The sequence below is a fragment of the Medicago truncatula genome, chromosome 7 (assembly GCF_003473485.1).
Source record: "Medicago truncatula cultivar Jemalong A17 chromosome 7, MtrunA17r5.0-ANR, whole genome shotgun sequence".
NCBI classification, from domain to species: domain Eukaryota; kingdom Viridiplantae; phylum Streptophyta; class Magnoliopsida; order Fabales; family Fabaceae; genus Medicago; species Medicago truncatula.
Window position 1 is genome coordinate 33462201 of NC_053048.1, and position 13155 is coordinate 33475355.

The 13155-nt window shown below is 31.7% G+C and overlaps 1 protein-coding gene across 1 annotated transcript; it reads right to left on the minus strand.

Moving 5' to 3' along the window:
- Positions 1–1950: 1950 nt before the first annotated feature.
- LOC11406013 (alpha-soluble NSF attachment protein) lies at positions 1951–7321 on the minus strand. Its single transcript, XM_003623473.4, has 9 exons — positions 7123–7321; positions 6816–6865; positions 6073–6145; positions 5906–5985; positions 3843–3970; positions 3569–3728; positions 3439–3486; positions 3167–3247; positions 1951–2461 (listed from the first exon to the last, which is right to left on the minus strand). The coding sequence occupies exons 1-9, from the start codon at positions 7268–7270 to the stop codon at positions 2381–2383; spliced, it is 849 nt and encodes a 282-aa protein (XP_003623521.2). The 5' UTR covers positions 7271–7321; the 3' UTR covers positions 1951–2380.
- Positions 7322–13155: the final 5834 nt, after the last annotated feature.

The following is a 13155-nucleotide window of genomic DNA, read 5'->3' on the forward strand; positions in this document are numbered from 1 at the left end:
AAAAAAAAAAAATAGACTACATATTTTGTATGTTCCTCAGACAATTAAAAAGCTGTTTTGGCAAATACAGTAAGTTCACATGACTAAAATAAATTAGGACTTCTTTTTTTTTTTTTTTGAGGAATAAAATAAATTAGGATTATTAAACCTAATTAAGATTTTTCTTATAAACAGCGACAACTCCAGCAGTGATGAATCATCACAAACATTTTATAATTCTTTTGACAATACCAAACATGATGGTACATTTGTTTTAGAAGAACATGATGATATATATTTGTACATTATATATTTGTTTTAGACCATCTTTTAACACGCTATTAGTTAACTTATTCATAACAAATTGGTGGTGGTTACAAATTAATGTTTGAACACATCATTTTGTCTGATTACGAATTTTTCCTAATAAGAGGATACTTTATTTGGAGTAGCTATTGTTACTTTCTGTTGTCTTCATGCAACAAAAAAAATAGAGCATTTAACTTATATAATATGATTGACCTGTGTATTGCATGTAATGGAGGGTCATCTTCTTTTTGTCTTTTACAAATAAGACACTTGTATCGTACATGAATGAGAACGACACCATTTAGTACAAAAAAAAACAGAGAGATGAGTGAGAAATTGAAGTATTTATTAACTATCTTTGAAGACTAGTTAATTGAGAGAAGAAATAAATTTATTATGTGACCATATTGATCACAAATGGACTCCATATTGAAAAATGTTTTATCTAACAGAACAGAAATCCAGTGAACATTACATGCTTAATGAATCTTCTAAAAAAAATTACATGCTTAATAAAATTGATTACATATTTTATCATATGTCAACTATATAAAGAAAAGGAGAGATTTGTCACAATTGTTTGACTTACTCTCGTTTTTATCACTATGAATCGAACTTTGGTATCTCGTATGCATTGAGCATCAACCACTTGCGCTTGACTTGGTGGTATAATTGGAACTACTACCTTCGTCCTTGATTATAAGACCCTTTTGAGAATTTTTTTTTGTCCCTTTTTATAAGACTCATTTGTTATTTTCAACTACATTAATTATTTTTTTACATACATGCCCCTATTTATTATACATCTTTTTCTTCAATCAGCAATAAAAAACATGTTGAAAACATAAACCAACTCTCTCTCTCTCTCTTCAAGGATATAATTGTAAAAACAATAGTAATTACAAACATATTTAATACAAATATCCACTATCTTAATTCCCATTATTTTTTCAAAAGGGTCTTATAATTAGGGATGGAGGTAGTACTATTTATTAATAATCAACTATAGTTAATTGATAGGTTAACTAGAGGAGGAAGCTTAATTTAGAGTTAGTTTGAATAGTTACTCCAACTAATTTTTATATATAGAAACAACCAATGTACTCTTTAATTATCTTTTATCAATCCATATTCATTACTATATGAATCTCTATGAGTATCTTTCGTATGAGTGAAACTATGCTTATTCTCTTGCTTTTCTTGCCGATCATTATAACTTTCTTCCCCGTGATTCCATGATTCATAATACTGTTGGAAAATCAACATCCTATATGAATGCAAGATAGGAATATCTGCAGTAAATTCACAATAAATCTAAACTTTCCCTTAGACCTTGTTTTAACAGAAATTTTTGTAGCAACAAGATGCCTTTTATTATGTAAGTTTTGGTAAATAATACAAAAATTCTATGAACCATACAACAGATTGATAAATTGTTAATCGTCCAAGTTAAAACCAGATTCAATGCATTGCAATATGTATTTTTGAATGATATCAATAAACCAAATTCGATTATTTGTGCCAATCATTACTGACCTCTTTAAATTAACTAATTAATCCTTTTTTTGTTCTTCAAACTTGATTATTTCAACATATATATGGATTTTACACTATTTTATTATGTAGGTAACAAATTCTTTAGAAATTCAGCAAAAAATAATCTGTAGAAAAATGAAACACTGAATACTTTTATACATATGAATTCATGAAGTCATGATGAATTTGTGAATACCAAAAATAAAATAAAATACAACTCAGAAAGATTTACCCATCTATTACTATATGGTGGGTATGACTCATAGCTTGTTCGTAAGTCATAAGGTTGCTTGAGATCGTAGAATTTAAACACAAGTTGTATTGTGTAAGCCCTATGTTTGAATACAAGAATGATACAACAGCTGCTCTACAGTCAAAGACGTCGACACAATTGGCCGAACTCCGTGATCAAATATCGTGTGTTCTCTATTTACATTTTGGGCCATGCCAACACTATATGATACTAGTACAATACAACATCGATTCGTATATCCTTACCACCGACATTTACAAAGTTGGAAGAGCTTCATTGGCCGAGAATTCAATAATGATTTGTTCATGTCAAATCATCCTCTTCCATCACTTTTGCTTCCAAAGCATCCTTAACTCTAGATAAAAGGGTTGACTTCCAAGACTCCTGTACAAAAACAGTCACATGCAACCTTAAAAACATGTAGAATTTGATAGGACATAAGAGAATAACAATACAATAAGTCTCTTGGTAAAACTGAAAACATGTTTTGGCTACCTCTTGAAGACTGCAAAGTGACCATTCAATTAAAAATAGAAGGATGATAGCAGTTTTGAGATGAAAATGGGGTATGCATTAAGTAAACTTTGTATAGTATGGACCCCAATGGACACACTAAAAGTTGGACAAATTATTATTTACAGGCAATTGGTGCAAATAGCATTATATTTAGCAATAATCAAGTAGAAGATGCAACTCGGTATGATACTTCAATGCTATTCTCAAATCTCCATGATACCGAGAAACATACACAAAAATGCAGCTATAATATACTTAAAATCATTCCAAGACATGCAGACGAAAATGCTATTATTGTGTACTATACTTTGTAGCATGGCATGAAATACGTGAGTAATGCAATGAAGACAAATATGCTAAAATTATCATATGTATAGGAAGGTGGAGAGGAAGGGGTAAGAAATGAAGATATTACATTCTATGAAACACGGACACTAGACATGACACTAACACGTCGACAACAGTAACAATTTAAGAAAATCAATTGATTGAATGTAACCATATGTGTCGGAGTTGTGTGACCATTTTTTCCCCTCATACTTATTACTTGGGTATTTGGACAAAGAGACATACCAAGTGGGTTATGCTTCCAAACTCCTTGACAACTCGAGTAAAACTTGCAACATCTTCGTTATCAATTGATGCAGCCAAATCCTGAAATTTGAGAAAACTTTCAAATGATAAAAATAAACAGCGGTCAAGAAAAGAGCAAGAGAAGAGTAGTAAGCCATCCAAGCTAAGCTAGTACTAAGACAAATTTTCTTATGGTGTTCAAGGAAGGCAAGGAGTTATTTCAAACAAATAAAATTGCAAAGCCAATATTACAGGGAAATTCCATTACTTACAGCTAAAAATCTGTATTCACGAGTTCTAGAGAATGTTGGATCCAAGTCCTATACTTGATAAAAGGAAAATTTGTTAAAAGTATGACTGTAAAGTATTACTCTAATATCAAGAAGAAACATAAAAGAGAACCTGATAGCGCTCCAAGGTGTTGGTAATTGCAACAATATCCCCTCGACAAAGCTCGCAAAGGCCAGAATTAAGAAGATATCCTCTAACTCCATATTTCAGTAAATTGTTGTTTAGAGATTGTTGAGCAGTATCTTCATAAATCTTAATTGCTTTCTGATATCTGGTAAATACCAAGAAGATCAATATGATCCAAGACTTTGTGAAGACTAACCCACGTCTCCCTTAATCAGTTATTGAAAAATTGCATTGGAGGGACAGAAAGAGAAACACTAACTGTTGAAGTTGAGCAGAAAATTGTGCAACTTTCTGTTTGCACTGGATTACAGAGGTTGCTGAATCCCCGCGAATATCAAAAAGTTCAAGCTTCGCTCTCGAAATGATCAACTCATAAATACCGATTTCCTAAACCCAGAAAGACAAATTTAAATCCTTTCAAAGGGTTTGTTTAATCTCCTTATCAAAACTTCAAAAGTGAAAGATTTAACAGTATGGATTAACAATGAGGGCACAATACTAACATAATACATGTATATGAACAGTTGTCAGAATTGGAGGAATAGAAAACAAAGGCACGTGCCAACAAGCTTGTCCAAATGTTTGGGACTTGGATGTGACGTAATAGAGGAAGTTCGGACAATCACTTGGCTGCCTTTCACCTTCCACGATTTAATGTCGATATGATGGCACAAATGGATGAGCATATAAGATAGTTTGAGGAAAATTTTGAAAAATTTATGTTCAATATTAGAAATTCATGGACAACAATTCATCACAGAGATGATCGCAAAGGATCAGATTCAAATAATCTTGATACACACGAGTACAGAGTACTGAACGGCAGTTAAAAAGTGAAACTGCCATCTTTCAATCGAGATGACCCTATGGGTAGATCACTAGGGCAAATGACCCTAATTTTGAAGCTCAAAATATTATTGATAACAAAATAAAAAGTAAATTAAAGCAGCTAAGTTAAGCATGGAGAGTGCTATTATCCATTGGTTTAACTTATTGAGGTAAGCAGAAGATGGACTTCTATGAGAGATGTTTAGGGGGGAAATGGTGACATAGAAACAGTTCGAACAAAACGATTTGTCGAAGAGTTTATAGAGGCATTTGAGTTTCTTTTGTCACAAGTTAAGCATTTTTCTACCTGATTTGGGTTATTTGTTGGCTGTGTTGCAACCTGAAATTAAGCATCTGATATGAACTTTTCAACCTACAACAAGAGTTCAAGCTCTGCAATCTGCACGCAATAAACAGCTAGAGAGAAACACGCTTGCATTCGGAACAAGCTCATATTAGCGGGCAAAAACAAGGTCTTCTAGCACTATTTCAACGCCATCAAAATGGCTGATGTGTCTAAGACAAAGAGAAATGGGACCTTTCACTGTTTCAAATGTTGTAACAGGCTAGTGTAATGGGAGCTACAAGTGGGACAGGAAAATTGAAAGTATTGACTGCATATATCTTGAAATTTACTAAACATAAACTTTATTTCAATTGCAGTACATTCTAATAAATAAATGGAGAGAGATATTTATATTTCTGGCGTGAAAATCAGAGATCTGCACCAATTAACGAACATATGCAGAGAAAAGCAAGGGCTCATGCTTTAGGTGCTGAGAAAAGCTCCATCCATTACAACAATAAAGATAGTAGCTATGGACCATGATAAAAATTTACGATCCTATAGTCACTCTTGTCAGTAAACATATATCTCACTAGCTCAGTCTTTGAATATATGAGATGTTGCCACTATAGTCCTTGAATGTATCATAATTTCAAAAGCATCCCTGAATATGTCTTTCGTTAATCAGTTTGGTCTCCGATTGTGTCTTCAGTTAGTTAGCTCGGTCAATGAAATTACTTACAGAAGACACATCTTAGGATGTTTTGTAATTTCAATACTCTCAAGGACTGTGGTGACAAGGCCTCATACATCGGGAACAAGGTTGTTTCTTAAGACGCATGATGCAAAGGAACCAATCAGATAACATAGGAAACAATAGGAGTAAATTCCTGATGGTAGTTATGGTAACGAAATAATTAGTAAGTTTACTGACAGTTATTATGCAGTTAGGATCAGAAAATAACTTTTGCAGTTACTCACTAGTATATAAAAGAGGTAAAGATGTTAATGTTATTCAGTATTTTGGACAGAAAATACTCTATGTAAGAGACTTGGTCTCTAGGACAGCTAGTGCATTGCTATAATTTTTGGTAACATGAGAATTACTCTATGGTATTAACAGTTATGTTGTTGTATTTGATTTTCAGCAATTTTGTGTGATTCAATCCTATTTACATCTAAGATGTGTACATAAATCCAGAAAGTACCTTGCAATACTTTGCAGCCATAATGTGTTGACCAATTTCCATGAAGATAGTTACTGCTTGTTTTAAGCATGTAATACCTCCTTAAAACATCAAAACAGAAGCAACAAAAGTTAGCAAGGTTGTACTTAATCAACAAATCTTAGCATTCAAATCTCTATAATAAGCACCTTTTCTAGATGTTTTCTTGTAACAATGGGAAGCATCTACATAAGCTTTAGCAGCATCAAACTTGTTATCTAACTGTAACACATAAAATTGCATAAACCATATTTATCATCATCATTATCACATATATATAAACTCAACAGCACAAAATTCATGTCTAAAACAGTGTTGTCAACCGTGGATCGGAGAAAACAGTGGTTTGTTCAAATTCGTCTATGCTGCAGATAGTGCTATAGTCTCTATTTGGCAACACTTTGTATAAATTACATATCATAGAACAATACAACAACAACAACCAAGCATTTTTGCACTAAGTGGGATTGGTTACATTGATCAAATTACGCCATAATGTTCTATCATAAACCATATTTCGGTCCAACTCATTTATTTCCAAATATTTCCTAATAGTTTATCTTTGATAGTTTTTCTACGTCTTCCTCTGCCTCTAGTGATCTGACTATTCTCTATCTGATCTACTCTCCTTACCACAAAATCTATAGGTCGTTTCTCTACATGTTCAAACCACCTAATCCTATTTTCCACCATCTTTTCTACTATAGGTGCTACCCAACTCTCACTCTCTGATATTATCATTTCTAATCCTATCCCATCTCTAGTGCATTATAAAGCCACTATATCCGCTATTTGACAACACTGATCTAAAGTATAAAAATCATTTTTTTTTTTAAAAAAACAAATATCATATTCTCATAAAAAGAAAGTATGAAAAATCTTAGTAATGAACCTTCATATGACATTTAGCTGATTTGATGAAGATTGAACCTGCTTTGTCCCCTGAAACAAACCAAACCATCATCAACAAACTCACGCTTGAAAATTACCATAATATCTCCAAAGCAACACAACAGAAAAAGCTTGAAACTTTATGAATGCCCAAAAGTTCAAATACTTAAATTGATAATTTATGGTTTCAAACAAAGTGAAAAATCATGATGGGTCGTTTGATTCTGATCCATGATGCCAAATTAAGAAAATAGCAAAAAAATAAAAATAAAGAAAAAAAAAAGGTGGTAAGTTGAAGAGAAATTTACATGATTTTCCAAGTTTGAATGATTTAGCAGATTTGAGGAAAAGTTCAGCAGCATCTTCATAATTGGAGCCAAACAAGGCGCAACAGCAGAAGAGCTTTTTCTCAGCTTTGTTAGCAAGTTGTTGTCCCGTCGCTATGTGATCAGCCATTGGATTGCGGGTTGCAGCTGCAATCGATGCAATGAGGAGGGGGTACCCATCATTACTAAAATTTATACAAATTTGTATTAACTCAATAATCAATAATCTTATTCGAGACGTGTCTTGTTTGAGTCAAGAATTTAGACATTTGTTTACAATGTTGTGAGAGTTTAATTCCTTCTGTTACATGCAACCTCGTTTGGTTTATTAGTATTTTTTAAGCATGTTATAGATGTGAAGTATATATGGTGATGAATTATATTAGTCTTAAATATTTAATTTTAAGAAAAAAATTTAGGTAATTTGAAGTTTTGAATAGATTATTAGGAAAGTATACGTTTTTAAATATAACTAAAATTGATTTGTTTATGTTCATTCATTCATCTAATTGAACCACATACATCATTAAATGAATGAACTTAAAAAGTCAATTTTACTTATATTTAAAAACGGAGGGACTAATTAATTATTGTTTCAATTAGATTTTGAACCTTGTCTCTCAAAATATTCATCATAAACAAAAATTCATTGAACATTGAATATTTGATTGGTATAATTTTTGTCTAGATTTTTATTTTTTTTATTTTAAACCAATCGAATTTCAATTAGACCATTATCAAATGATTAAGATAAAAAAGTAGGTTTGTTGTATTTTTTTGGTTCGGCCTCTTGTAATATTTATGTTTGAAGATTATGCACATATGAATTAAATCATTTTTCTAATTATTTCTAACTCTTTCTTATGAAAAAGTTTCGGTTGGGAGAAGAGAACTTTCTTTATAGATCACAAATCACAGTCACAAATTTTTCAATGAAAATTAATCACATGATGTTGAAACGTTTTTTTTAGGTAACATGATGTTGAAACTTCTGCTTGATTAGTTCGAGTTGAAGTTGTATGTATTAATTGATGTGATATGATATAAAAATATGCTAGGATTCATGACGAAGTACCAAAGGGCATTGTATTCTTTATAGTTAAATAGAAGAAGCAAAGAATAAACGTAACAGGAAATATTCTTGTCTCTTCGGTCTTACTTGCTTTACTTCTAAACATATTAGAGAATTGGCAATGGGAAGGTTATCTAAAGGTGGGAAGCTTGTCTAGAAGTGCCACATAAGAACAAGTCTTTCTACATTCGCCTTTTGCTCAGGAAGAATGTTATAAGAGTTTAGGGTACCACCATTCACGTTGTCTTATCCACATTAAAAGTAGGCTTTTGCCACTTCAAACGATCTTTGTGATCCATAGAAGTATATAGGTTATGTGAGACATAGATAGAGAATTCGAGGTGTGTTTATGTTGTGGATTAACATCATATACAAGTATATATAGTTTAAAAACTTGATACTTGTTTCTAATGCTTATGCACAACACAAACACAACCTCAAATTTTGTATCTTTCTCTCACGCAAAATATTTTACAACCATAAATTTCACTTCTATGGATCATAAAGAGATATCTTGGAGGGTCAAAACTTACTTTTAATGTGGAGAAACAAGCATGGGTGGTGGTACCAATGAACCATTATAAGACTCTGCCAGAGCAAATAGACTATCCCTTCAAAGAGAAAATTGATGTAAGAGATCACTCTAATTGTAGATCTCTTAGTTCATTGATAGAGCATAGTGAATATAACTAAGACACTACTCCCTTTTATAATGACACATATAAACAAAAAAAATCCTACAAGTCAAATGTATTTAGTCTAAATTTCTGGCCAAATACAAAGAAATAATTTTAAACAAGCGTAAGTAACCCGCCAACCTTTACAGACAACAAATAATAACATGACACCTGATTTAAATTTTAAAAAACAATTGTAAAAGATAAATAAAATGAAACTGTCATCCTTTTTTCTTCTTTAGTCAATGATTTACTCACTTAACTTATCCATTAACACATATTTACTATTAGAATATGTAATATCTTTTATATTTAGTATATATATCTTTATTATAATATTTAAGTATCTTTTATATTTAGTATGTATCTTTTATATTTAATAAGAGTCAAGTCAATAACGACGTGGTAGTCAAGGCAGAAACGACTTGATAGTCAAGACTATTGTTTTATATACATGTTCATGCAATGAAATAAGAAAAGAAAATACTATCTTACATGGTATCAATAAGATTTGTCTTCTAACCCTAGCCATCTACTGATAGACTTTTAGCAACTTTAGTAAAAATTCATTGAAGTAATAAAATTATACGATTCGTCTCCATGGGGACCGCTTCAAAAATGTTTTTTCTTTCCCTAAATTTTACACCCGACTTCAGAAATGAAGTTTGGCTTTTATAGATATGATTCTGGAACGCATAAATTGTGCCAGGATTTGTCATTAAATGCAAAATTGTACAATGATTATCAAAATCGTGTCATGATTTCTCTGAAATTTTCAAATTCCTTCTTTGGTGCTCCGCTGATCGTGGCACAAAATCCTTGGACCGTGCCACGATTTTTGTGAATTGAAATCATTAATTTTATCTTCAAAATCGTGTCAATTTCTCCAAAAATCATGGCACGATTACAAAACCTCAGAACTTGATTTTCTTGTAATTTTCTGCTCCCAAACAGGGTAAAACTTTATAAAACTCCACGAATAGACATATGATAGAGTATCATCACAATCCTATTCTTGCATCGTTACTTGTCCTCAAGGTACAAACTTATTATGAAAATTATAAGTAAAGTAAGACTTGTCCTACCAATGGTGGTATCAAAAGTTCATCTCTTTAACCAGTGTTTTGATGAACCAGTTGTCTTGACCAACATCCATTTTCAAAACTTCTCACAAATGATTTATAAAAGTAACCACAGTCGACATAGGTCTGCCATATTACCACACTTTTGGAAATTTTTTAAACTGACAATCAAATTAAAGTCAATATCACACTACACAATTTAAGGACTTTCAGGGTTATAATGAGGCTTAGGTGAAAGTGGGATGTTTTGGGAAAGTAGCTTTAATCAAACGAAATGAAGTTAAGCATAACCCGCACATTTGCTAAATGAAACAATTTCAACCCTATTTCCCCAAAAGAACAAAACTAGAGTATTAGACAACCAACTTTTGATGATGAGACACTTTAATTTCAAATTGGTTGTCTCCATTTGTTTTCTTTTTCTCCTTTTTTTTCTCTACACATATTTTTGTATTTGTTTATCAAGAATTTTGACTTTATTTTAAGAGACATTTTGTGGTCTCTTAGATTTTATAGTACCCCTACCCCAAACATAGACGTTGCTAGTGCCAACAACAACCCCAAACTAATATTCGGCACACACATAAACATAGCATAGCTTAACTCCAAATACAAAATTTGGTTCAAAATCCCTAAGGTATCTATGTTTGTAATGCAGTTTGTCACCAAACAGAGGAGTCTAATCCTAAAGGCACAAGAAACATGTGCATTACCGTCAACATAAGAAAAAAAGAGAACATAATTTACTTATATATGAAGATTAAATTCCTTTATATGTTCGAAACAATCATATAAACGGCAATAGAAACCAATAATAAGCATAGTAGTTGAAGAAGAAAAATGAGGACCAGCCTATAACATAAATGAAGTAAAAAAAATGGAAGAAAAGAGTATAACATAAAATTGAGTGTTGCATAGAAGTAATCAAAAGGAATGAGAGAAGTATTATTAGGTTGCTGAATTGAATGAAGCGAATGGCGAAAAGATTATTTTCATGATCTAATCTAATTGATCATGATTAAATAGAATAAAATTGAAAGTGAATAAATAAATCAGTAAAAATTGCAGAACAAAAAGAGACCAAATAAATAAATAACCTTAAATTTCAAGGGATGGAGTAAGAGTGTATGACTTTGAGTGTTTAATTTAATGCAGTATTTTTTTGGAAATGCAGCGATGACAATGGTTGAATGTTGATTAGGTTGATGCAAAAGAAATTTAGGAAGTGAAAAGAAAAACAAAAAAAAAAAGTTTTTATGAGTGCAGACGTTCTCGTTAAATTTGATGCTAGAACTTTTAGTAACATGATGATTGTCAACAATCTTTCGATTGAGCTTCAACTAGTACTTCTTGTGGATGCCATGGAAATTCTATACTCTCGTGCCTAGTCTTTGTTTTTAGCTTTCTTTTTTCTTTCTTTCTTGTTTCTCTTTTTGACTTACTTTCACATGTAACCAAAGAAAGAGTGAAGATCTATTTTTTCCTTGTGAAAAATTAAGAGACACAATTTAGACCTTTAAAAAACTTTAAGCACATTTTAATCTTTAAAAAAGATTGAAACAAATTTATTACTATATTATTTGAGGAAATATGCTTGCTGGTACTAAATTGATTCACAAATTTTGTGAAATAGCTAAATAGTCCTTTAATTTGCTTAAATTATATCAATTAATTATCCCTGTCAGGTTTAGTCGCTAGACACACCGACGTGTGACGTTAAACGGTGATGTGTCTTTTCATGTCACGTTTCCCACATGTAGAGACTTTTGATAAAAAAAAATTGTGGCATGAAAACAATTTTACTTTGTCATTGACAACTTTACTCCATTTGCCCTATTTCCTTCGTCCCTAAATTATATAAATCTGAATCCCTAGATTCTTTTTCCTTCATAATTAAATCTGAAATCCCTAACTTTCTAATCCACCAAATTTCTTCATGCTAAAATAGAGATGATGAGAGGGGATTATGTGTTTATGAAGTTTAGGGAAAGCATTCAAATCAGAATTTCATCTTCGACCTCCATTGTTAATGGGGGGAAACACTATTAGAAACAATAGAATTCTAGACTAAAGTGTTGGTGCTCAGGAAGATGTATTATACAAAAGGACAACATCAATCCCACGGAGACTTGTGAACTATGAGATTACATCTTTCTCCTAAGTACGCAATTAAAATATGTTTTGGGATTTTTATAGCATGAATGCTTTAGAAAAACTCGGGAAATATTTTTTGTTGTAAATATGCTATGATAAAAACGCCTTGAAATCACTGGAATTCATCATTAGGATGAGCAATCAAAATCACATTCCTTTCATTTGCTTTGAAATGCAAGCCTAGGAATGAGACATTCTCTTTTGTATCAATATTGAATTTCTAACAATAAACAAATGTCTTAACAGCATGACTCCATATTCTTATGGTTTCCATGTTAGTGTGACCCAAGACTAAATAATCATATTCTGTGCCTAACTAGTTTTTTTTTAGAGGGTGTGCCTAGTTAGTTATGTACCCTAGCTAGCTAATTTAGATGTTGATTTTTCTTGTCAAAAAAATTTTAGATGTTGATTTTGGTCGTGTACAACATAGCACATGTTAAAGTAGGACCAATGAACCACTGGTAATATTTACACTCATGAGATACTAAAGATTCCCTATCAATATTTGTCGTTAGTTATACAAACATGGGTTCACTATGGTTTCTCTAGGCTCTAGCTATGTATCTCTTTTGGCTTTAAATTAAACTATCACTTGTGTCATTAATGCCACTCTATACTTAACTCTGTATAATTTTGTGTTTGTTCTTGCTGTAGTACCATATATATCTTTTACGATACCGAACTTACATGTTTAGGTATCAATAAACCAAAACTTTGAAGTATTAAATATATGTGAAAAAGAATCCACTTATAGATATTGTGTAACATCTACTTTTTAATCTAATATAAGACTCTATTTTTTCTTTGACGTTGAATATAAGACTCTTCTTCACACTTAACATACCAATCTTTCCCTCAACGTTTGTCCTACATACATTTGCTGCAACACCCTTCAAATATATAGACATTCGTTGATAGCTAAAGTTTTGTTGAGACTGGCCATTGACAAACATCATCTATACGAGACATTTTGTTTGACCGTCATTGTCAGAAAGACTTTCAATACTAAGATGCGATCACATTTAGT

Coding starts and splice junctions, on each gene's coding strand:
- LOC11406013 (XM_003623473.4), bottom strand. CDS start 7,270: ATGGCTGATCACATAGCGACGGGACAACAACTTGCTAACAAAGCTGAG. Junction 6,866..7,122: donor ATTCAAACTTGGAAAATCAT/GTAAATTTCTCT, acceptor GGTTTGTTTCAG/GGGACAAAGCAGGTTCAATC. Junction 2,462..3,166: donor TTGGAAGCATAACCCACTTG/GTATGTCTCTTT, acceptor GTTTTTGTACAG/GAGTCTTGGAAGTCAACCCT.